The sequence below is a fragment of the Nyctereutes procyonoides genome, unplaced genomic scaffold (assembly GCF_905146905.1).
Source record: "Nyctereutes procyonoides isolate TBG_1078 unplaced genomic scaffold, NYPRO_anot_genome, whole genome shotgun sequence".
Classification (NCBI taxonomy): domain Eukaryota; kingdom Metazoa; phylum Chordata; class Mammalia; order Carnivora; family Canidae; genus Nyctereutes; species Nyctereutes procyonoides.
This window is the reverse complement of record NW_026575043.1, coordinates 38225051-38250058: the sequence shown is the minus strand read 5'-3', so window position 1 is coordinate 38250058 and position 25008 is coordinate 38225051. Positions and strand designations below refer to the sequence as shown.

At 49.0% G+C, this 25008-nt stretch overlaps 2 pseudogenes and 1 gene segment (V, D, J or C); all 3 read left to right on the top strand.

The window, feature by feature from the left end:
• The first annotated feature begins 874 nt into the window (after nucleotides 1-874).
• On the top strand, nucleotides 875-1385 carry LOC129507686 (60S ribosomal protein L12-like; annotated as a pseudogene).
• A 4401-nt stretch (nucleotides 1386-5786) lies between these two features.
• On the top strand, nucleotides 5787-16158 carry LOC129508283 (immunoglobulin lambda variable 1-40-like). The segment is given in 4 exon segments: nucleotides 5787-5877; nucleotides 5964-6327; nucleotides 11726-11796; nucleotides 15959-16158. Coding segments are annotated over 4 exon segments (693 nt in total).
• Nucleotides 16159-22149: 5991 nt separating this feature from the next.
• On the top strand, nucleotides 22150-23190 carry LOC129508282 (probable non-functional immunoglobulin lambda variable 5-48; annotated as a pseudogene).
• The last annotated feature ends 1818 nt before the right edge of the window (nucleotides 23191-25008 follow it).

The following is a 25008-nucleotide window of genomic DNA, read 5'->3' as shown; positions in this document are numbered from 1 at the left end:
GTTAACCCTTGTCATTAGGACCTCCAGTTTGGATTGCATCTCATTTAGTTGATTTTTATTTTCAGCCTGATTAGATCTAAATTCTGCAGTCATGTAGTCTCTTGAATACTTTATGCTTTTATTTCCAGAGCCACTAGTAGCTTTATAACTGTGCTTCTGAATTGGCTTTCTGACATCGAATTGTAATTCAAATTCTGTAATTTGGATTACAATTCGATGTCAATAAGTCAATTGGAAAAGGACAAATATTATATGGTCTTATTCATTTGGGGAATATAAAAATTAGTGAAAGGGAGTAAAGGGAAAGGCGAGAAAATGAGTGAAAATATCAGTGAGGGTGACAAAACATGAGAGATACCTAACTCTGGGAAATGAACAAGGGGTAGTGGAAGGGGATTTGGGCGGTGAGTTGGAGTGACTTGGTGATGGGCACTGAGGGGGGCACTTGAGATGAGCACTGGGTGTTATGCTATATGTTGGCAAATTGAACTCCAATAAAAAGATTTAAAAATATACAAATTCTGTAACTCTGTGGGAGAGAGGACTCTTTCTGATTCTTTCTTCTGTGGTGAGTTCTTCCTTCTACTCATTTTGCTCAGTGCAGAGTGGCTAAAAGCAAGTTGTACGGAAAATGGAATGAAAAAAATAAATATATGATATAACAAAGAACAAAAAACAAAACCAAACAGACACAAACAAACAAACAAACAAAAAAACAAGGAGGGGTATCCCCTGTTCTCTATACTGTAAGTCCCTCGACTTCCCCTGGAGCTTTCCAGCACTGCTTGGTCAAGAACTTGCTCTTCCGCTTTTGGCTCAGAGGAGGTAAAGGTGCAACTGTATTTGGTCCTCCCGAATCCGGGTTCATCCAGCACCAGCTGCCTCCACCATGCCGCCTAAGTTCAATCCCAACGAGATCAAAGTCATGTTCTTGAGGTGAACTGGTGGCAAGGTCGGTGCAATGTCTGCCCTGGCCTCGAAGATTGACTGCTTGGTCTGTCTCCAAAAAAGTTTGGTTATGTCATTGTCAAGGCAACTGGTTATTGGAAGGGTCTAAGGATTACAGTGAAACTGTTCATTCAGAACAGACAGGCCCAGATTGAAGTGGTACCTTCTGCCTCTGCCCTGATATCAAAGCCCTCAAGGAACCACCAAGAGACAGAAAGAAGCAGAAATACATTAAGCACAGTGGAAATATCACTTTTGATGAGATTGTCAATATTGCCCGACAGACACAACACCAATCTCTAGCCAGAGAACTCTCTGGAACCATTAAAGAGATCCTGGGGACTGCCCAGTCTGTGGGATGCAATGTTGAGGGCCATAACCCTCATTACATCATGGATGACATCAATAGTTATGCAGTGGAGTGCTCAGGGAGTTGACTACAAAGGAAAATATTTTAATAAAGGATCATTTGACAGAAAAAAAAAAAAAGAACTTGCTCTTCCCCTGTCGTTCCAGCTGGTTCTAGGGGAGGGGCCTGTTGTGCTATCAGGTGTGTGCACTTGGGGAACTGTCCTGCCCCCTGCCAGGTCATGTCTCAGTGGGACCTGTTTATCCAGTGAGGTCCCTGTTCCCTGGCAGCCCTGCTCTGTCCGTGGCACAAAGTGAAACCAAGAACAACAGCAGTGGCGGCGGCCAGCTCCCAAGTCCTGGAGTCAGCTCCCGCAGTAACTACCGCAGCTCCCAGTCTGCAGGAGCCTGGATGCTCCGGGGCAGAGCTGCTGACCTGCTCAGCTCAGGGCCCCCAGTGGCAGGTGTCCTCGCTGTCCTGGGCCCTCCTGGCCCCGCCTGTCCCGGGGGGAGGCCGGATCCTGGGTTGTGTCCCCACACTCTAGGCTCCCAGGCCTGCGGTGCTGGAATCGTGCTCCCAACCGCGCAGCCCCCTCCACGGAGCCTCCGCCCAGCCCTTCCCAGCGGCTCCCGGGTCCAGCCCTGTGCTGCAGCCCTTTAGGGAGCTCGGCCGCAGGGTATGGGGCTCTTCCCGGGGGCAGGGGCTCTGTTCGTGCCCCCGGGAGCCTGAGGGCATCCCCGTCCTCCTGGGGTCCTCCTCCGACTCCCTGAGAGCAACTGTCTGTCCGGGAAGGTTGGTGCAGCTCCTACTCCTCCAAGATGGGGCTCTCCTGACCTGGGGGCACTCGCCTCGGCCTCAGCCCAGATCCTTGGGGCCCCTCCCCCTTGGATGTTTTTTGTTTCTTTATTTCTTTTTTTCGGTCTACCTACCTTGATAGAAGCGCGAACTCTTCTCACTGTAGCATTCCAGCTGTTCTCTCTTTAAATCTCAGGCCGAATTCTTAGATTTTCAGGATGATTTGAAGGTTATCTAGGTAAGTTGGTGGGGACAGGTGACTTGGGGACCCTACTCTTCTGCCATTTTCGGTAGTATATATAATTTCCATGTTTTAACACAATTCTACTAAGGGGATTCCACAGCAAAATATGAGGAAAAAAATGAAGTTTGTCCAAAAAGAAAAGAATCTGTACAGGGAGAAATGAATGATGGAGACAATGAGTGAGGGTCTGAATATGTCCCTACAGTGTAGACTGTATGCTAACACAATATGGCCTGATGTGAGCCACACTAGTGCTCATCTGTGAACACACTGTGCTTCTCGGATTTGTCACTGATACAACAAATATGTTGTTACAAAATGAACAAGGAGTAATGGAAGGGGAGGAAGGTGGGGGAATGGGGTGACTGGGTGACAGGCAGTGAGGGGGGCACTTGACGGATGAGCACTGGGTGTCATACTATATGTTTGCAAATCGAACTCCAATAAAAATACACAAAAATAAAGAAAAACGGGAGGTTAAAATGCAAATACATTTCTGTGAGAACATGTGGAACTCATGCTTCTAATGCCCAAGAGATGGAACCCATTCTGAGAGTCAGACCTGGACATGCCAATGGGGAGGAAACTGGTGAGCCCTGGAAACCTCAGGGGTTTGGGCCTTGCCGAAGTGTGTGCCCTGTGACCAGGAGGGGGCGCTGAGGGACTGCCCTGTGGTCCCTACAGGGCTGCTCAGTGAGGACCCTTCACTCAGGGTGCCTGGGCCTGACAACTGGGTTCTGAGCTCCCTGATGGGGACTCAGCATCTGTGTCCCCTCTGGCCTGGCAGTCTCCCCTGGGGACCTGTATGTGGTCCCAGCAGGTGCTTCCACCCAGGCCTTTTCCAGGGCTGAAGCCACCTCCATCCTCCTCAGTATGTGGTGTGAGCAGAGCTCCAGGATCAGGGCCCAGGAGGGGATGGGCAGTCAGTGGGTGGAGCCCATATGCAAGGACAGCCCCTCCTGTGGCAGAGGTGGGAGGAGAGGAGGCCTGGGGCAGCCCGCCCATGGAGGGGACCAGGGACTGTGTCACCCTGGCCTGGGATCTTTAATGTTCATTCTACTCTGTCAGTGCACAGGTCATTATGACCTCAGGGACACAGAGCCACTGTCAGCCTATGTCAGCTGGTCCAGCTTAGAGGTTTGAAGAAATTCAGTCTGGCCGCTGATCCATCACCCATGAATGTGTCTGCAGGTTCCCCGTCCTAGCCTATGCTGACCCAGCCGACCTCCCTGTCTGCATCCCTGGAAACAACAGCCAGACTCACCTGCACCCTGAGCAGCAGCTGCAGCGGTAGCCATACACAGGTTCCAGCCGCCAGGAGGCCTCCTGAGTACCTGCTGATGGTCTACTGAGACTCACCAGGCCTCCGGGGTCCCAAGCCGCTTCTCTGGCTTCAAGAACAACTCGGCCAATGCAGGGCACTCAGATGGCTGTGAAATTCATACAACAGGGTCCTCATGGGGACTCATGGGCACCCCTTCACGTTTTCCTGCCTGCATGATCAGACCCATGATATAATCATAAGGTTAAAGAGACAAATGATTTTATAAAATGATTATAAATGTCTATTTAAATGAAAGCCAAAGTCATTCCTTTTTATAAAATGTTTTATTTATTTATCCATTAGACACATAGAGAGAGAGGCAGAGACACAGTCAGAGGGTGAAGCAGGGTCCCTGCAGGGAGCCTAATGCAGGTCTCAATCCCAAGACCCTGGAATCATGACCTGAGCCAAAGGCAGATGCTCAATCACTGAGCCACCAAGTGCAACTGCACTGAGGTTTTTTTTCGTTTTTAAGATTTTTTTAAGATTTTATTTTGGCTGGCATTTTACATTTTTTTCTATGTATACAATCATACTATCTGAAAGTACATTTTTGTTTTATGGTATTAGTTAATTTAATTTTTATCTCTGACTCTATTAGCTAGAAACATCAAACTGTATTATATGTGGTGGATACAGGTCTTTTTTCTGATTTTTATGGAAGTAGTTTTATTATTTTACTATTTTTTAATAATAAATTTATTTTTATTGGTGTTCAATTTACCAACATACAGAATAACAGCCAGTGCTCATCCTGTCAAGTGCCTCCCTCAGTGCCCATCACCCATTCACCCCCATCCCCCGCCCTCCTCCCCACTGAGGTTTTAAATGCCACTTCCATCGTTATTCTCCATGCAGTCCGCACAGATCTGTGAACAATATACTCGTAATTCCACCTGCGTCTTCACAGTGACATCATCATTGAGTCTTAGTCAATGTACATTGAGAAGATTTTCTTAAAAAGAACATTCATCCAATTTATGTGCACAGAGGGTCTAGGGGGTGACCAATACGCAATTTCTTCCTCTGGATTCTCACCAGAAATTCTCCAGCTGTCACATCTTCCTGCTAAAACACCCTGCAGGTCTGCCCCTTGTGTTCTGAGGTCAGTGGCACACACAAGACCTCACGTGGCAGGGTTCCTGCGGACCTGTGTCCATGTGGGGGAGGACACCCTAGGAGGGAATCCCTGCCCACAGGGTGGGGAGAACTAAAGTTTAAAACAGGTGAAAATAGTGAAAGATGACAATGATGTTCAGTGTGTAACCTTTCCAGGAAAGCACACGAGGGCTTCCACCCACAACCTGGAAAATCTCGCTCCCTGGGTCTTCAGTATTTCTGGAAACTCAGAGAAGGAGAGGGCTGCAACCATGGTCATCATATAGGAGGAAGGTCTAGCATCCTGCGCAGAAGAGGCCACTTGTACACGGGGACCCTCACTCCTCTGGATGTGACAGTGATGTCAGACGAATTGGTGTAGCGACACTACCTCAGGCCTGAGTGGCCCATGAAAAGCCAAGAGATCCGTGGTAGAGACACAGAAAGAGAGAGGCAGAGACATAGGCTAGGGAGAAGCAGGGTCCCTGCACAGAGCCTGCTGGGGGGCTTGATCCCAGGACTCCAGGATCATGCCCTGAACCAAAGACAGATGCTTAACCCAGGAGTCCCTCACACCAAGAAATGAGAGTGTAGCCTAAAATCTATGCCACAGTCATGGGAGACCACATGTGGGGTGATTGTGCAGATCATAGGAGGAGAGTGCATAGAGCTCTAGAGAAAGGACCTGTGTCCTATGGGCAACTGATCCCCATGTCATGTGGGGTGAGGTGATGTCAGGATACCAGAAAGCAGTTGAGGCTTATTTCTTAGGGCTCAGGCTGGATCAGAGCTAGGAACACCACCTGGCACTGACTGTGGCCTCTGCTCAGGGCTCACAGCTGGGACCTCCCCAATCACACCCCAGCCCCAAGCAGCCCCTCCTCTGTCCACCCCCCTGACACTCTCAGGCAGAGGGACCTGACCCAGGGCCAGGGAGGGGTCAGAGAGCTGGGGTCTCATTTGCATTGGAGGCTCCTCCCTCTCTCAGAGGATGAAGAGGGGAAGGGAGAGATGAGGGGAGGCTCTGCTCAGCTGTGGGGCCACTGAAGACGGGATCCGTGATGACCTCCACCATGGGCTGGTCCCCACTCCTCTTGACCCTCCTAGCTCACTGCACAGGTGACTGCATGTGGGACAGGGGGAGGGGCCCTGGGAGGACATGTGGGATCCAGACTCCAGCATCACCCCATTTCTCTTTCTTGCAGGTTCCTGGGCCCAGTCTGTGCTGACTCAGCCGGCCTCAGTGTCTGGGTCCCTGGGCCAGAGGGTCACCATCTCCTGCACTGGAAGCAGCTCCAACATCGGTAGATATTCTGTGAGCTGGCTCCAGCAGCTCCCGGGAACAGGCCCCAGAACCGTCATCTATAGTAGTAGTAACCGACCCTCAGGGGTCCCCGATCGATTCTCTGGCTCCAAGTCAGGCAGCACAGCCACCCTGACCATCTCTGGGCTCCAGGCTGAGGATGAGGCTGATTATTACTGCTCAACATATGACAACAGTCTCAATGCTGGCACAGTGCTCCAGGCCTGTGAGGAAGTGAGACAAAAACCTACTTACCCGACGGCAAAGTGAGTGAGCACCCAGCAGCTGCCTGCTTAGGCTCCCCCTGGGTTTCTTCTCATTCATCAGTTGAGGCTTGAGCCCAGATGCATCTTGGGGACCTCCTGGGAATGGCACTTGCTTCATCATCTCTGACCTCAGAGTCACTCAGAGTAGCCCATTGTGCACAGAGGGTGTCAAAGGAAAGAGAAAGTTTTGTCCTCGGGATCAGGGACAGGTTCTTTTAGGCTTGCGAACATTCACTTTTCAGCTTCTGATTTCTCAGTAAAAGAAATACTCTTAGGTCATGAAGCTATCATGGTCCTTCAGTCCCATCCCTGCTCTGCTGATGCACATGTCAGCTCTTTGTGCGGCTGGGAACATTGTTGCCTTAGCTTCAACTAGGGGACGAGTTCTTACAATTATTTGATGATTGCATGGAACACATAAATCAATGGCACACTCAGAAATATAAAAGGGAAAAAAGCTTTCTAGAAAATCCCCACATGAATGTTTATGGAAAATTTATTCATAATCAATACAATTCAAAGGAATAAAAAATGTGCACACTTTTTTTTATACCAGCTTTTTATAAAATGACCAGACTTGGGGGATTCCTGGGTGGTTCAGTGGTTTGACGCCTGCCTTTGGCCCAGGGCACGATCCTGGAGTCCCGGGATCGAGTCCCACATCAGGCTCCTGGCATGGAGCCTGCTTCTGCCTCTGTCTGTGTCTATGCTTCTCTCTCTCTCTCTCTCTCTCTCTCTCTCTCTCTCTCTCTCTCTCTTTCTCTCTCTGTGTGTGTGTGTCTATCATAACTAAATAAATAAATCTTTAAAAAAATAAAAATAAAATGACCAGACTTCAATTAACGAAGATTTACTCCAACCTGATGTATAGTCATAGAGGGTGATATTAGTCAACATTTAAAGAATTAAGTTCTTAAGTTCAAAAACATGCATGAATAATAACTGCACATTTCTTCAGGATGAATAACATATAAAAGGCTAAATTCCACACCATGGGAATTTCACTGTATTTTGGAAGAGGCGGGAATCTAGAGGTGGTAAGGAGGCAGGGATTGACAGCAGGTGGAGGAAGGAGGAGGGTGAGTGTGTGAGGCAACTGTATTCGTGGTGATGTCACTCTCCTACAAAGCACTGGGATGGTGGCTGTACCACAGTGCTGTGTTGTCACAGCTCAGTAAACTGTACCCCAGAGCGACAGCACCCTCATGCAGGCAGAGAATGTCTTCTAGGAGTCTGGGGTCCATGACGGAGCTCACAGGGGAATATCATCCCATCCACTTCTCCAAGGAGGTGTGACCCCTTGTCCCCAAAGGGGGAGGACAGGAAGGTGGGGACCTGAGGGAGTGTGAACAGGAAATTTGAAAAGGGAGCAAAGAAACTGCATGTGAGCTCCTTAGGATGACAGAGTGTGTCCCCTGGGCTGAGGGCTCAGTCCTTGTCATGTGTTGGGGCCGGGCCTGGAATTGAACCGTGACATCCACAGTCACAGATGATGGGAGACATTGTTGTCACTTCAGGAACAGAAGGTCCTCAGTTGTGAGGGTCTCAACCTCTCCATAGCCAGGGTGGAGATCAGATCTGCCCTTATGGTTCTGGAGACGATTGCCCTAGGTCCTTCAGCTACAACACAGGATAGTTTGAAAACTAAAGGTTGATTATTTATAATCCTGTAAATTATAGCACACACCTGGGGCCACTGGCAGCGGACATCGTAGAGACAGGGTGAGCCTGTGGCCTCCCCACCAGGAGTGTGGACAGAAGCTCAGCTGATAGAGAAGGATCTGGGGTGGGAGTCAGAGACAGAGAGAGACAGAGAGAGACGAGGCCTCAAGGACCCACCTTGGAGTCCATGGGGGCTGCATCCCTGAAGTCTTTGTCCATGTGCTCCCTGTCCTGGGGATGGTCCTGACCCTGAGCCTCACTCTGATCCTGGAGAAGCAGTGGAGCAGGGGGGACAGTTGGAGACAGTCCCCAGGGAGGAGCCACAGCAGGTGATTCTGAGCCATTGGGGGTCATGAGGTGCAGCCTCAGGAAGGCTGGGTGTGACCCGGGTGTGGCCTGTCCTCCATGCACAAGGGGTGGGAACCCACAGCACTGGAGGCAGAGGGCTCTGCTCTGGAATCCTCTTCCCTCATCTCAGCCAGTGTGGACCAGGACTGAGACAGCAGTAACCTGGGAGCCTGTCCCTGGGGTCCATGGGGTGCTTAGAGCTGGGAAGGTAGCCCCTGCCTGAGTCTGGGCCCAGGTCCCACCTGCTGTCAGCCCCAGACCCCCTGAGCTCAAATGGGTCCTCCCAGGCCCTTCCCATTACAGGCACCAGGAGTGGAACTGGGAGTGTGGAGCAGTGACCAAGATGATATTCTCCTCCCTCTGGGGGCTGAAAGGTTGAGAAATAGCCCCAAGCTCTGCCTCCATGTGGCTGGGATCCTGGGGATGTGCAGGTCAAGGCAGAGGTTGTGGTTCTCCACCCCACTTGTCCAAGATGCCCATATCCCAGTCACTGCAGCCTGACCTTGGACATTCACCTCATGTTCCTCCATGACTCTTCGTCCCGCTGGGTTGTAAACGTCTGCAAAGCCCCCAACACATGGTCACTGGCCTCAGCCCTCCTGAAACATTTTTATGGGGGAGATGAGGAGGGTCACGTGTCATGTCATTGACACCCAGCTTAGCCCTGGGGGCCTGGAGCAGAGGGGAGGACTAACATCCCCACACACTTCAGGGACACTGCAGGGAAGGCCTCCGGAGCCAGCCTAGACTGAGGGACACTGCCTCCTGGACTCCTGTCCCCTGTCCTGCACCCAGGGAAGAGGTCCAGGGTACCAACCCAGTCTCCTGTCCCACTGACGGACACAACACCCCAGGGCCTGCTCACCAGAGCTGCACATCTGCCTCAGGCTGTGAGCACTGATCCTGATGCTCAAGGTCAGGGTCTACAATTTCTGAGCTGGAATTCAGTGTTTTTGCTCCTTCCCCAGATCTTCTACTCCTTCATGCTCAGAGAAGCCTCTCCCTACCTGAGGCTCCCCTGCAGCGACAGCAGCATCCTCTCAGGGGCTCCTCATGGCAGAGACCCCAGTTCACACAGTCCTCTTCCCCCTTCTCTCCCCACCTTCTCCTGGGACCACAGCCACCAGCATCCCCTCCTGCTGTGCTCCTGCTTCAGGTGCTCTGCCCTGACAAGTGGGTATCTTCAGACCTGCCCTGTTCTGTCCCCCCTCCTATCCCCCGGGGCCACAGGTTCACCAGGTGGTGATGCTTCTGTTAAATCACTGCCTCCCATCTTGGGTTGAAGATCTTTATGCATTGTTTTAATATTTTAATATTTTCTTCGATGTTCTTTGTGCAGAACACCGCCACTCCTCTCCTGAGATGAATATGAAAGGCCCTCCTCTGAGGAGCTCCCTAAATGTTCCAGGGGTTAGGATAGGCTCAGTCTTTTGCATGATTTAGGTTTTATAGACATTCCCCCTCTCACAGGAGTGCTTATTTTGTGAAGACTCTTCCCTCCATGTGGGAAGCTCTCAAATCACAGACCCTGTATCCATGTTCTTTACAGCAGACCATGCAGGGTGCTCCACCCAGTCCTTCAGGTCACTGGTGAGTGCTGGGGTCACAGCTCTGGATGTTACCTTCAGGACACTGAGGACCCTGAAAGGGACATGTAATCAGCAGGGAGCACTGTGCATCCCCTGGGCCCTGCAGGGGACCCTCCGACCTGGAGAAGCCCCCCACCCGGCCTCAGAGCTGGGCAGAGGCTGAGCTGCCCCCTGTGCCCCTGGTGAGACCCAGAAGCCTGGTTCCCTCAGGGCCTGGCAGAGGATCCTGAGCAGCGTCCTGAGGGGCTCCCACAGATGTTCCCTCCACCCTTCGTATGTCCACTCTGAGCAGTCCCTGCCTTCAGCATCCTCTGTCCCCAGTTTTTCTGAATCACTGACCAGATGGAGTCTGAGAAAGTCTGGAAGGGGTGACAATTTGCAAAAAGAGCACTGTCATTTGCCTGGAGACTGTAGGGAGAATTAGACAAGCCTAACAGAGCGCAGCTCCATTCTTGGGACAGGGGATTTGTCAACATTGCCTGGACTCCTCTCCTCCTCCAGTTCTTGTCTTTCTGCCCAGGCAGGGACATCATCTGTCTTCTGGGAGAGTTTCCCCCATATTATCATCCCCTTGAAACTCCCACCAAAAATGCCCCACCTCCTGGGAGTTTCTGTATCTATAGTTTCCCTGTCCCAGCCAGGGCTGGCCCAGGTGCCCTCCCTCTCTGCATCTCCAGGAACAACAGCCAGACTCACATGAACCATGAGCAGTGGCTTCATTGTTGGCGACTGCTACATATATTGGTTCCAACAGAAGCCAGGGAGCACCCCCCCCCCCAGTATCTCCTGAGGTTCTACTCAGACTCAGATAAGCACCAGGGCTCAACGTCCCCAGCCCTGCTCTGGATCTGAAGACACCTCCACCGAAGCAGGGCCTCTGCTCATCTCTGGGCTGCAGCGTGAGGACAAGGCTGACTCTTACTGTACAATCTGGCACAGTGGTCCTGGTCACAGGGACACACACTGAGGAGGACGTGGGGCAACACCTCAGCCTGCCTATGGCCTTGGACTCTGTCTGTCTCCCAATATAAGAGAACTTGAATACACACTAATTTTACTGGAAGTAGATTTATCACAATATCTTTCCTCCTAGTTTTCTATTTACACCTTTCTGAAGACACAGAAGAAATACAAACTGAGAAGAAATAGATACAGAAATATTGTTAGTGATCCAAATTGAAAAATTAGCTTTGGTGTCCAATGAAAGAAGAATGGATAAAGATGTGGTTTATGTATACAATGGAATATTACTCAGCCATTAGAAACGACAAATACCCACCATTTGCTTCGACATGGATGGAACTGGAGGGTATTATGCTGAGTGAACTAAGTCAATAAGGAAAGGACAAATGTTATATGTTCTCATTCATTTGGTGAATATAAAAAATAGTGAAAGGGAATAAAGGGGAAAGGAGAGAAAATGAGTGGGAAATATCAGAGAGGGAGACAGAACATGAGAGACTCCCAACCCCCATTCAGGAAATGAAAAAGGGGTGGTGGAAAGGGACCTGGGCGAGAGGTGGAGATGACTGGGTGACAGGCACTGAGGGGGGCACTTGATGGGATGAGCACTGGGTGTTATGGTATATGTTAGCAAATCTAACTCCAATTAAAAAATATACAAATAAAAAAAAACTAAAACCTGTTGTCATGGTGGTCCTCTTCTCTTCCCATAGAACATCTGCTTTTATAAATTTAATGTTCAGAACAAAGAGACCATCCCAGCAGTTTGAAAGTATTACTCAGGGTGGACTCTGTAGTTCCAGCTGTCAGAGCAGAAACCTCCTCTTCTCTCCCAGGCCTCTGCTCTCAGGACAGGCCAAGGCTCACTGCGTCCTAGGTATGAGGCACAAAGCTGTGGGGATGCTGGGTGAGAACCAGACTCAAGAGGAATTCCTGGCCCATAGCTGTGGACTTCACCCTCAGTTGTGACATCAGGGTTGTGGTTAGGAATGGGGGATTTTGGGTCCTGGAATTGTGTAAAAATCCTGAACCTGCTCCAGGGACACTGGGTGAAGTAGTCCTGTGGATGTGACTTCCTACAGCTGACACCACTCAGGACCATGGGCATCCTGGAGGGCCTGTTCCTGATCCCCCAGTACCTGCTTGTGGCCTCCTCTCCTCCTGTACACAGCGGAGCCTTGCAACAGTCTTGGGTGGAGGGGGATGGCTTGGATGTCTAGGGGGGAGGAATCTGAGTATTTGCTGCAAATCCCTTTGCCTATGAAGCTGTTGTGAAGCCTCAAATGTAGAATTCACCTTTTGTGGAGGGAAGAGCAGCAAAATGGGAGTTTATATAGGAGGAGCTCTCTGGGACACGCACTGAGTTGTGAGCTAGCACAGCCTTGACTGAGCTTTCAGGCTACAGCCTGACTTTCCTCCACAGACTTTGTCAGCTTGTCCTCCTTGACAAGATAGTCACAGGGTCTCAGATAAGGAGGGAGTGAGACAAATCTCTGGACCCTACGATTTTCTCTGAACCCCCATTCAGGAAGAAACTTATCTGGAGAGACTGAGCAGGGTGGTCTCTGCTGCATGATGATTTATCCTTTTACAGGAAACAGAAACCTTCCAGTAATGCGCATAGACTGAGAGAAAATGGAACATTCCAGGAGACACAGAAATACAACATAAAAGAGCCTAAGGCACCTCGCCACTCAATGTGAAGATGAACAGGAAGAAACGCTGTGATCCAGCTGAACGTGCAGACTCCAAACATTCTTCCACACTCAGTTCTATCATCTCATTCCATGGAGTGTGACCTTGTGTCACTACTGTTATGTCCACAGGGGATACACTGACCATAACGCTGGTCACAGACACAGTCTCCTCTCTCTGAACCATCTCCACGGGAACTAGGACCAGATCCTGCAGGCTCTCCCCGACAACCCCCCCTCTCTTCTCTTCCCCCCTCTGTTCCTCTGTCTTTGGCTTTGGTCTCTCCCTCTGGCTCTTCAGGTCTGAGCTATGTCTCCACATCAGGATTTCAGAGAAAACCAGAAATGATCTCCCTGTAGTTTCTATTCTCAAGGGTCCAACTCTTGGAGGAGAAAGGAAAATGGATTTGCATGGAACCCCTCACATTCTCCTTCCTGCTCTAAGATCTAGGCTCCATTTTTCTGTTACCCAGCACTCCTGGTCAGTCTTAATATTTTTAGAGGTTTATTTATTTTTATATATAGAGAGAGCATGCAGTGGGGAGCTGCGGGTGGGCAGGAGGAGGGAGGCTCAAGCAGACTCTGGGCTTGAGGAGGAAGGAGGCTCAAGCAGACTCTGGGCTCAGTGCAGAGCTCTGTGCGGGGCTCAGGCTCACTATCCTGGGATTAGGACATCAGCAAAAGCAAGAGTTGATGCTCAGCAACCTGCACCTCCTAGATGCACCCCCTACTCCACTCTATTTAATATAAACAAGATTATTACATTTCCTGAGAAGCATGTGTTTATCTACTTTTAGGGATTTGCACATGGGATGTAATGATTTTTACCTACTTCAGAATTATCCGATGCCCTCAGTTATGGGGAATCCTGGAGGAATCCATAGACAAAGGTATGCCTGCATATTTTAAGATAAGTCATTATTTTTCTTATGCTCCAGATTTTCATTCTGAAGAATGCTGTGGACCGTAGATCCACCACAGAAACATTTTCTACCATACAAACATTTCCAAGCTGTAGCGTTTTTTCACACACACAGACACAAAACTCTCAGCAGTATGTTTTCGCACTCCTCGTAGACACCAGGGGAACTCAGGGGACTTTAGGTGAGGCTGGGTTGTGGGGTTAGAAGGAGGAGGCTGGGTCTCACCCCTGCCCTGCGCTCCACAACACCTGGAAACCCTAGAGATGTAGGTGTAGTGTCTGCGGAGATAAGGAATGGACAGATTTCTTGTCACTCAACAGGTTCTAGACTCCTGATTCCGTGGATTGTTAACATGTTTGATCTCACACAAGTCCTCTTGGTTAACAATCTTTTCAGGGCAGCACCTGTGGCTCAGTGGTTTATCACCACCTTCAGCCCAGGGTGGGACGCTGAGGTCCTGGGATCAAGCCCCAGGTCGGGCTCCCTGCATGGAGCCTGCTTCTCCCTCTGCCTTCCTGTCTGTCTGTCTCTCTCTCTCTTTCTCTCTTTCTCTGTCTCTCATGAATAAATAAATAAAATCTTTTTAGAAATAATCTTTTCAAATAAAAAATCTTTGAGATGCTTACCTCTAAATGTAAGTTCAAGACCTTGGATATTTAGAAGAGCATTTCCATGGAGAACCATCCCTCAGCATGTTTCGAAGTCATTGGAAGGAGAAGGGTCACATAGCCTCATTCATCATTTTGCGTTCCCTCTCTCTCTCTTTCTCTCTCTCTCTCTCTCTCTCTCTCTCTCTCTCTCACACACACACACACACACACACACACACACACACACGCAGAGTTCTTTCCTCTGCCTGAATGAATAGTATCCTGGATGCTGCAGTTTCCAGGCTTCTCAATCCCTTCAGAGCCAACCTGTCCTCAGTCAGCCATTCTCAGAGCCTCAATGTCTGGGAGACAGAAGCTTCTTCAACAGGAAACACTGGTGACATCTAGTGTGACTGGGGTCCTGTCACCAGGGCAGCCTGGGTGTGCACAGAGCCTGTTCCTCTAGGTTGAGACTGATGCTCAGGATACCCAGGGGAAGTCTCCGTCCCCATGAGCAGCTCAGTCTCTGAGCATCTCTTGGCACCAGTCAGTGTCTGATCCTGATCATTCCATTGATTCTGAGACCTCAGCCTCAGGGCTGCTCCCACGGAGCTCCAGGCCCCTGGGAACATGAGCCACCCCTCCCTGTACTGTCTGCCTGGGCTGTCACTACCTCAGTCACCCAACTGCCACCTCCAACTAGGCCGCAGTCTGATGGAAAGTCTTGTGACCCATCCCAGCGCCAAAGGGCCTGTGAGCTCAGGGGCATCATTCCCCTCAGCACTAGCTCTCCTCCAATCACATGTGGGTTGTTTGACAGAATCTTCTGAGTCCATGGGGCCTTGGGCAGGAGAAATCCATGCCTGTAGTCATGGGAAGTTCACGATTAATGTTCTATCCTGTACATGCTGGACACAAGTTGCAGAAAATCAAGCTGTACTCAACCCAGAGAGTGGTCTGTCTCCAAGTCACTTTATCCAAGAAGCTGTATCTGTTTGGTAATTTTGTCCCCATGTCCTCAGTGTTGTGTGGAACTCAGGGGAAGATAACTCTGGAAATCAGAGAAGCCTCATGAGAGGAAAATCCCAGCATCCTGCATAGCAGGGGCCATGTGTCCATGGGGATGTGGCACTGTTCTGGACTGGATCCTGAACTCTAAGAGGAATTTGTATAAGAGATACCACCTTTGCCCTGACCAGGAGAAGTCAAGGGAGCTGTGGACAAACTCTCTCTGAAGATTCCCAGTGGAGCAAATAGTGACCCCTGAAGTAATGTGAGCTGGCATACGGGTTCTGGACTGGCCCTAATGCAAGGAACAGTGGGCAAAGAGTTGGGGAAGCAGGAGATGTGGGCCCTGGTCACCTTGTCACACAGTGGTGCCTCTGGGTCTGGATACCAGGGGGCATTCTGATTCCATTTCTGAAGAGTCAAGAGTGATCAGAGTTGGGACCTGCCACCTGGCACTGCTTGTGCCCTCTGCTCAGAGATCACAGCTGGGACCTCCCCACTCCCTCCCTTGCCCATGCCCCTGTCATCTCAGGCAGCGTGACCTGACACAAAGCCAGGTGGGTGTCAAAAGCCGGGGTCTCATTTGCATGGATGGGCCCTCCCTCCCAGAGAAGATGAAGAGGAGAAGAGAGAGATGAGAGGAGGCTCTGCTCAGCTGTGGGACCACTGAAGGCAGGATCAGGGATGACCTCCACCATGCCCTGGTCCCCTCTCCTCCTCACCCTCCTTGCCCACTGCACAGTTGACTGGATGTGGGGATGGGGGAAGGGCCCTGGGAGGACATGTGAGGTACTGCTTCCTCCTCTTGTTTCCAGACTCCTGCATCACCCTCTCTATGTCTCTCCCTGTTGCAGTGTCCTGGGCCCAGGCTGTGCTGACTCAGCCACCCTCAGTGTCTGCGGCCCTGGGACAGAGGATCACCATCTCCTGCACTGGAAGCAGCACCAACATCAGCAGTGGTTATGATGTACAATGGTACCAGCAGCTCCCAGGAAAGTCCCCTAAAACTATCATCTACGGTGATAACAATCGACCCTCGGGTGTCCCAGATTGATTCTCTGGCTCCAAGTCAGGCAGCACAGCCACCCTGACCATCACTGGGCTCCAGGCTGAGGACGAGGCTGATTATCACTGCCATTCCTCTGATGACAACCTCGATGGTCACTCAGTGTTCTGGGCCAGGGAGGAAGTGAGATACAAACCTGTTTTCTCCCCAGAAATGAGTTTTGCTTTGTAGCACCCACTGTTTGGCCAAGTCAGCTTACCCCTTTGTTTGGTGTAAACTGCAGTCTGTGGTCAACCTGACAGAACTTTGGCTCAAAATGATCCTGATTCTCTTCAATTCAGCCCCTGCACCCTGACCTTGGCTCGAACACATTCTATGGTTTTCTCGTATTGAGGGGAGATTCCTTGTTGTCAGGAGCATGATGCTCTGTTCACAGTCTATCGATGAAGAAAGAATGACAAGAAAAACATAGATTAAATTAAATGTCCTTACAGCCTGCAGCCCACTGTTAGAGACCTGACATATGCAGAGAGTGAGTTGCTCAAGGAACTCATGGCTGCCTTAGTGCGTTAATGTTTATCTTTATTAAAGATTGGGAATAACCTTACCTTACCAGCAGCTAGATCATGAAGGTCCTGAAAGCCTTGCTTCCAAATTCCTTAGGGTTTTGCACTATCCCCGACCTCCACTTATTAAAAAGAATATCATCAGTCCCTCCTCAAAATCCCAGTGCAGCTTTCTGCCCACAGGTCCTGTTCCCGCTATAACAAAATCATTTGTTACCAACATTATATATCTCGAGAATTCATTCTTGACCATTGGGATCGGCAATCCTGTATCACTGTGACAAGTCAAGACAGAACAGGAGACAGAGTCCACCTGCGTCTGACTGAGGATGGAGCACTGTCCTTACAGTGTGCATTCACACCACCTACTGAACACCTAGTATGTGCCCCATGTGAGCCTAGAGATGTGGGACACAAGTGGACATGGAAGAGTCCCCATGATCAAGGAGCTGACAGTGTCTGGGGAAAGAGAGAGGACACAGAATAAATGTATAATAAGGAAAGCTTGTCCCTGGATACTGAGGAGGGTTGAGCTTGGTGGGGTGGACCCCACAATGTGATGTCCCACAATGACACCCCAGTCCCGCACACATAGTGTTGGAGCAGGCCATGAGCATGTAGGGGGGGACGTGGCAGGGGTGTGGACTCTGTCCCAGTCAGACTAGGAGTTCTGAACAAGGGGATGATGATGAGGAGGAAAGTCAGAGTCCTCATGACATAGAGGAAGCCAGGACTGGGATGAGAGTTGGAAGGAGATGAAGAAGGTGGGGTTCTTGGAACAGTGTGGGGAGGGGCCTCCACCAGCTAAGACAGTGTGAGGATCCATTTCTGATGCAGGATGACATCTACGTCTTGTTTCCAGGATATAGGATCAGCCCCTGATCCAGGGGACTGTTGATCAGGAGTCCTAGCGATGCACATCTCTGCTTACTCTTGACGGACCTTGATGAAACTTCACCAGTGCCTGTTGCTGTGGAGGTATTTCCTGTGCTCTTCAGGTCCCTCTGTTTTAATAAGAATCTAATTGACATTTGGCAGATTAACAAGAGAAAATCAAAGTTCATAGCCTACATACTGGGTATCCACACAGACGTGGAGAATTCTAAAGACAGTCAGGCACCATGACACATACGTGCATGAAGGAGAGGGGCAGGGGTCCGATGACCAAAGAGGAGAAAGTGCATTAGAGGGAAGGGGAGAGGAGTTGTTTGGAAAAGAGAGGATGTCCTGCTGTGTAGATACATGTCTTAGGTAAAGAGGGAGCCTTTGTAGGGAGCCTACAAGCTGGCAGTTTTGGGGGATTAAAGAGCGTTTCCTAAATCTGCTCTTTCATTTGTTTAAAGTGAAACTAATGTTCATGCCAATGGGGTCCAATCTGGGCAGCCTATATTTAGCCAGTTCCCTCCATTCTCTGAAATTTCCCAAAGAACATGTGTTAAAAGTTGTGCTAGCAGATTGTTCATTTTGTTGACCCTCTCCTGACGATAGGCCAGTTTATTTAAACCCATTTCAGGAGGGGTTGATGGAGGTGCATTCTCAAAGTCAGGCTTGTGGTTCAAGAAATCAGGTATTAAACAAGAGGCATTTGTATGGGGAAAAAAGGATGGTAAATGATTGAATGAAATTGTGGGCAGTTGCTGAGTTCTGAGAGCAACAGTGGAGAAGATTTCTTGATGTCAAGCTCATGTGTCTTCAGGTAGAGTGACAGAAGGTTGTGACAATCTGACAGACTTTCCTGGTTTGTAGTTCAAATGTGTCTGGTGATCTCTGACTGTTCCAGAGAGCAAAAGTGGCATGAAGACCACCTCTACATGAGCTGCTGTGGTGACTTCTCTGAAGGTTCTATCGTTGGATTCACATTTACCTTTCAGGACTTCAGGATATAGGGCAGTTTTAATGCACTTCCAAAGGAGGGAGAAAAATCAACATGCTAGTTTTCAGATTTGTACCCAGAGATTCTAGGAAGCTAGAGAAAATCGGGATCAAGTTCAGGTTATAATGAACAGGAATCGACTCAAGTATTTACTCAGATGTGTCATTGAAATATATGTTTCCTCAGCAACCACCCAATCTTCTACTAAATGTAGCTGAATTAACATTAATTGGTTCACTGAATATGAATATTTTCACAAATAACTTATCAGATTGTTCACATATTTGCAGGAAGCATGGCACTTGAACATATAGGCTCTTGTTAAAATGTGATTTGCTGTAACTTTTGTGAGAAACCTCTGAATGAAATGTTTAACAGCTCCTCCAGTACAGAAGCCAAGCCAAAACTTGTGACAAATCCTTGTCATCAGACTTAGCCTGCAACATGTATACACTTGGGTGCATTGTCTGTTCCTGAGGTACCCAAATATCCCAGGATTCCTGCACCTGCCAGGACATGACCTCCTGACTAGCCTGGTAAAGCTGTTGGAAACTGTAAGAAGGTAGTAGGATGATATATATATATCATATGTATATATCATATGTATATATACATATATCATATATATGTATATATATATTTATATATAAAAACCAATATGACATTCTAGTCAACATCTTGGTAACATAACCAATGCTTCCAGGTATATATTCTTATAAGAAAACAGAATCTTGGGGATCCCTGGGTGGCGCAGCGGCCTTTGGCACCTGCCTTTGGCCCAGGGCGCGATCCTGGAGACCCGGGATCGAATCCCACGTCGGGCTCCCGGTGCATGGAGCCTGCTTCTCCCTCTGCCTATGTCTCTGCCTCTCTCTCTCTCTCTCTCTCTGTGTGTGACTATCATAAATAAATAAAAAAATTAAAAAAAATAAAAAATAAAAAATAAAAATAAAAAAAACAGAATATTAAACTTCGTGCTAATAAGTACATTGTCATAAAACTATAAGAGTGCTCAATGACAGATTCTGAGTTTTGCAGGGCTCAGGTATGGAGAAAAGTTAAATAGTGTCTTTTCTTTTTTAAAAAAATATTTTATTTATTTATTTATGAGAGAGAGACAGAGGGGGGGTGGGCAGAAACACAGGCAGAAGCAGGCTCCATTTAGGGAGCCCAACATGGGCCTTGATCTCTGGTCTCCAGGATCACACCCTGGGCTGCAGGTGGCGCTAAACCACTGAGCCACCTAGGGCTGCCCAAATAGTTTCTTTTTTTTTTCCTTTTTCTTTTTTCCCCTTTTTTTCAGTTCTTTTTTTTAAATTTTATTTATTTATGATAGGCACACAGTGAGAGAGAGAGAGAGAGGCAGAGACATAGGCAGAGGGAGAAGCAGGCTCCATGCACCGAGAGCCCGACGTGGGATTCGATCCCGGGTCTTCAGGATCGCACCCTGGGCCAAAGGCAGGCGCTAAACCGCTGCGCCACCCAGGGATCCCCTCAGTTCTTTTTTTAAATAATAAATTTATTTTTTATTGGTGTTCAATTTGCCAACACCCAGTGCTCATCCTGTCAAGTGCCCCCCTCAGTGCCCGTCACCCATTTGTTCAGGAATGAAGCAGAGGTCACTGTCCCACAGGGGGTAGGTGCTGAAGTCCTGCTCTCAGAGCCAGTGTAAATCAGAAAGGATTTGGGCTCCTCATTTGGGGTAACGAGTGCAGGGCCTGGCTTCCTTTGAATCAGCACTGGGGGGTTCACCACTGATTTGTGTTCTCAGATGTGGTCAGGATCTCTCCTGGCCTGGTAGAGACGGTCAGGTCCCCATTCTCTTTGTCCTGTTAAAATCCTCAGCTACTGATTGAGTTTTGTGTCCTTTGTTTGTTTTGTATTTCTTTTTAAATCTTAGGCAGATCTGCAAGACTTACCATCAGCCATCAACCTGCTCTCCCATCTGACCTCACCTGTGTCACTGCAGGCATCCCTGTCTCTGTGATCCTCCACCATCATTCACCTGACACTCTAGACCATCCGTATCTCTCCACATCCTGTGATCCAGTCAGTAACCTCCCACTGACCCATCTGAGGACACGATCCACTTCATCCTTCCCTGTTTCCTCTGCTGTCATCTTCCTCCAGTCACCCCACAATGTCCCCTTCTATATCTCTCCATCCCAAAATATGTCCTAGGACATCCCCTGAAGCTAATTCTCTAATGAACAGCAGTGAGGACAGGCACAGCTGGGATGAAAACTCTCACAGCAAATGGAGGGGAGGTCACAGGATGTCCCTGCACTGGTCCCTGCTGGAAGCCCAGGCTCTGCTCTGTTCCCAAACCTCCAGAAGCCTCACCAGACTTTGCTGTGTCCTGTCAGATCTGCTCATGAAGGGCCCAGCATTCCCAACCTCTGTAACCTCCTCCGTGAATATATGTGTCACTCCCAAAAACTCCTGCTCACACTCAGCACCTAGAGTCAGCCCAGCCTGTGAGGACAGAGCCCATCTTCTCTCTGTTCCCTGTGTCCTGCCTTCAGCTCCACAGCAGTTCCCAGGCTCTCCTGGGTCAGAAGTGCACAGATCCCTCCTACTAGACCCCAGTACATGGAGGAAGCCTGATTAGACGACACCTTAGGACATTTGTCCTTCCCTGGAGGGTCACTCTTACATGGTAGCAGCACAGGAGTCAGAGAAGCAGGGGGAGGAAAGGCTTGTGAGGGGAGAAAGGAGGAGAGATTTGGCCAGAGACCAGCAAGGGGTGAAGTGTGATGCTGTCTGGGGGTTTCTGGAGAACAGGGGCTCCCAGCTGTGCAGCTCTCCTCTGACAGAAGATTCTGGGCCTGGGTGCTGGCTTTCAGCTGGAACTTGGCAGCTGTGTCCTCTCTGGACCTGGAGGAGTCCCTGGACCTTGGTCTGTGTGTGGGTTCCAAGAGCTGCTTCCACCAGGCCCACCAGGTGGAAGCTAGGGCATAGGGAATACTCCCTGTCATTTCCCACTCATTTTTTCTCCTTTCCCCTTTATTATCTTTCACTATTTTTTATATTCCTCAAATTAATGGGACCATATAATGCTTGTCCTTCTATCATGTCCTTCTATCATGGAGACAGAACATGAGAGACTCCTAACTCTGGGAAACGAACTAGGGGTGGTGGAAGGGGAGGTGGGTGGGGGGTGGGGGTGACTGGGTGATGGGCACTGAGGGGGGCAATTGATGGGATGAGCACTGGGTGATATTCTATATGTTGGCAAATTGAACACCAATAAAAAATAATTTAAAAAAAAGAACACACCAAGTTTCTAAGATATAAATTAGATTACTTAATATGTTGACTAGAGGCTAACATTATGTGAATATAATGTGCAATTGAAAAACTAATCTACTTTATCTAACATGCTTTTTACATTAAAAATAAAGTATATGGTTGGAGAGGAAAAAAAAAAGAATCCTCCCTGTCACAGGGCCACAGCACAGTAAGTGCACAGGAGGGAGAGGCAGTGGTAGTCACATTTGCATGAGCGGCCCCTCCTCTGTGAGGCCCTGGGACAGGGGATAAGACAGGCCAGGGGCAGCCCAGCCCCAGCTCTGTGGCCTAAGCAGGAAGTACGTCACCATGGCCTGGACCCCTGTCCTCCTTCTGCTCCTCTGTCACTGCACAGGTAGGGATAGGCCACAGTGCAAGGGGTGGGGGACCCCAGCCTGAATCGGATCCCTGTGGCTCAGCTCCTCAACCACATGCACCCTGTCTCTTGTCTTCATTGTGACGTGTGTGTGTCTGCAGGTTCCCTGTCCCAGCCTGTGCTGACCCAGCCGCCCTCCCTCTCTGCATCCCTGGGATCAACAGCCAGACTCACCTGCACCCTGAGCAGTGGCTTCAATGTTGGTGGCTATAGAATATACTGATACCAGCAGAAGCCAGGGAGCCCTCCACGGTACCTCCGGCACTACTACTCAAACTCAAGTACACAGTTGGGCCCCGGGGTCCTCAGCCGCTTCTCTGGATCCAAAGACACCTCGGCCAATGCAGGCTACTGCTCATCTCTGGGCTGCAGCCTGAGGACGAGGCTGACTACTACTGTAATATTTGGCATAGCAGCTCTAGTGCTCACACAGCGCTGCAGACCCATAAGGAAGTGAGACAGAAACCTCCCTATGCTCTCAGGGCTGGTGCAGTCCCCCTGCTCAGCCTGGATGGATTCTATCTCAGGGGGTGACTCCTGTTTTCCAATAGTCAAGCACCTGGTTTTGCTTGAACGAGTAGATTTGACAATGTGCCATCTCTTTCTTCAGTTCCACTTTCAGATCGCTACTGTATTCTAATCAGGTCAGTTTCCTAAGATCAACATTGCTTTAAAAGAGATTGAAATCTCTCAGAGAGGGATGCCTTGGTGGCTCAGTGGTTGAGCATCTGCCCTAGGTTTGGGGCATGTCCTGGGATCCTGGGATGGAGTCCCATGTCCGTTTCCCTGCAGGGAGCCTGCTTTTCCCTTTGCCTATGTCTCTGCCTCTCTCTCTGTCCCCCATGAATAAAAAAATAAAATCTCAAAAAAAAAAAGAAATCTCTCAGGGGGACACTGGAGGAAGCTATTCGAGGGGGCTGCACTGTGTCCCTGGCACAGGGGAGAGGAGTGACCTCAACGAGCTCCTGGGCTGAGGGCTTCATCTTGGATTTAGTGAAACAGAAGCCACCATGAATAAATGAATTGTATTCTACAGACTAGGAATGAACATTCCATTAAAAAATAAAACAATAACATTTATATCATCAATATGAAGCATATAGAAAATCTGAGAAAAATGAATGTTATTCATACTGAAATTACATAATACTGCAAGAAAAGTTTTCTTTAATTATGAAGTGAATAGTCATTCCTAGTTTGTTCTTCAAAACACACAGCCTCAGTGTCCATCGAAAGATGAATGGATAAAGAAGATGTGGTTTACGTATACGATGGAATATTCCTCAGGCATTAGAAACGACAGATACCCACCATTTGCTTCAACATGGATGGAACTGGAGGGTATTATGCTGAGTGAAGTAAGTCAATCGGAGAAGGACAAACAGTGTATGTTCTCATTCATTTGGGGAATATGAATAATGGTGAAAGGGAATATAAGGGAAGGCAGAAGAAATGTGTGGGAAATGTCAGAAAGGGAGACAGAACATAAAGACTCCTAACTCTGGGAAACGAACTAGGGGTGGTGGAAGGGGAGGATGGTGGGGGGTGGGGATGAATGACTGACGGGCACTGAGGGGGGCACTTGATGGGATGAACACTGGGTGTTATTCTGTATGTTGGCAAATTGTACACCAATAAAAAATAAATTTATTATTAAAAAAAACGCAGAATGTCACTAAGATAATGACTCCTCCCAAAGTGACTGAAAGATTCCCCACAAGGGAAAATCCACCTGCAGTGAGTCATGAGTTAGGAAGTGTAAGCAAAGGAACAGAAAACATGGGAAGGGACACAGAGGTAACCATGGACCGCGGATGACCCTTCTCTAGTGGCACATGGGCTGACCTATCTGAGGAAGAGGAGGTGAGTGAAGTACCTACAAACTCTGGGAACACATATTTTGTTTGGGGGACCAAGGCCAGGCAGGGAGGGCACCGTCAGTCAGGGCCGCGGCTCAGAACAGGGGCAGGACAAACAGCTCCGTTGGCGAATGGGTACAATGTGGCTGCAGCAGGCCTGGGCCAGTGTCACAGGGCAATGAGCCTTTGCTGCTCTCTGGGGCTTGCACCTGGGGGATGGGCTTCTGATGAGCCCTGGGCCCCAAGGAACAGCTACTTGATGGGCAACCTGCTTAGTGAGAACTAGTCCTCAGAAGGTCTAAAGAGAATCGGACACTGTGGGATTCCTGGTTCCTGACTGCATTGAGAAGGCTCAGATTCAGACCCTGCATCTGAACATCCTGAATGGAAAATGCCAAGACCTTTTTCACAAAATCAAGGATAACTTCCATAGTTGCCTTGGTCTGTCCTAGAAAGAGTGGGAATAAGCCCCGCAGCACATAGGGTGCTGGTAGCTTGGACTTGTGGGGTTATGTGTCGCAGGCACTTGAGACTGCTGCAAACTCTTTTGTTCTTAGACATTGCTTCCACATGGAGGTGACTTCACCAGGTCTTTGTAGGACCCACAGCACAGATTTCCCTTTCCCCACCACTGATCATGATCTTTCTATTGAAAGGAGCCTTGCAAAGGTACAGAAATAGCAAAGAATAAGACTGAGATTTGGATGTAGTGCTGTGGATGAGGTAGGGATCTCCTAAGAAACAGAATCAATAGGATATATGTATGTATGTACCACACATGTGTATATAATATGTGTATGTAAATGTGCATGTGTATGTGTACGTAGATATATATGTAACCTACTGATCAACCCATCTGGGAGACTTATTTTAAGGAATTATTAGCCATGAACAAAGAAGTCTAAGATCTTCAGTGTGGACTGGCAGGCTACA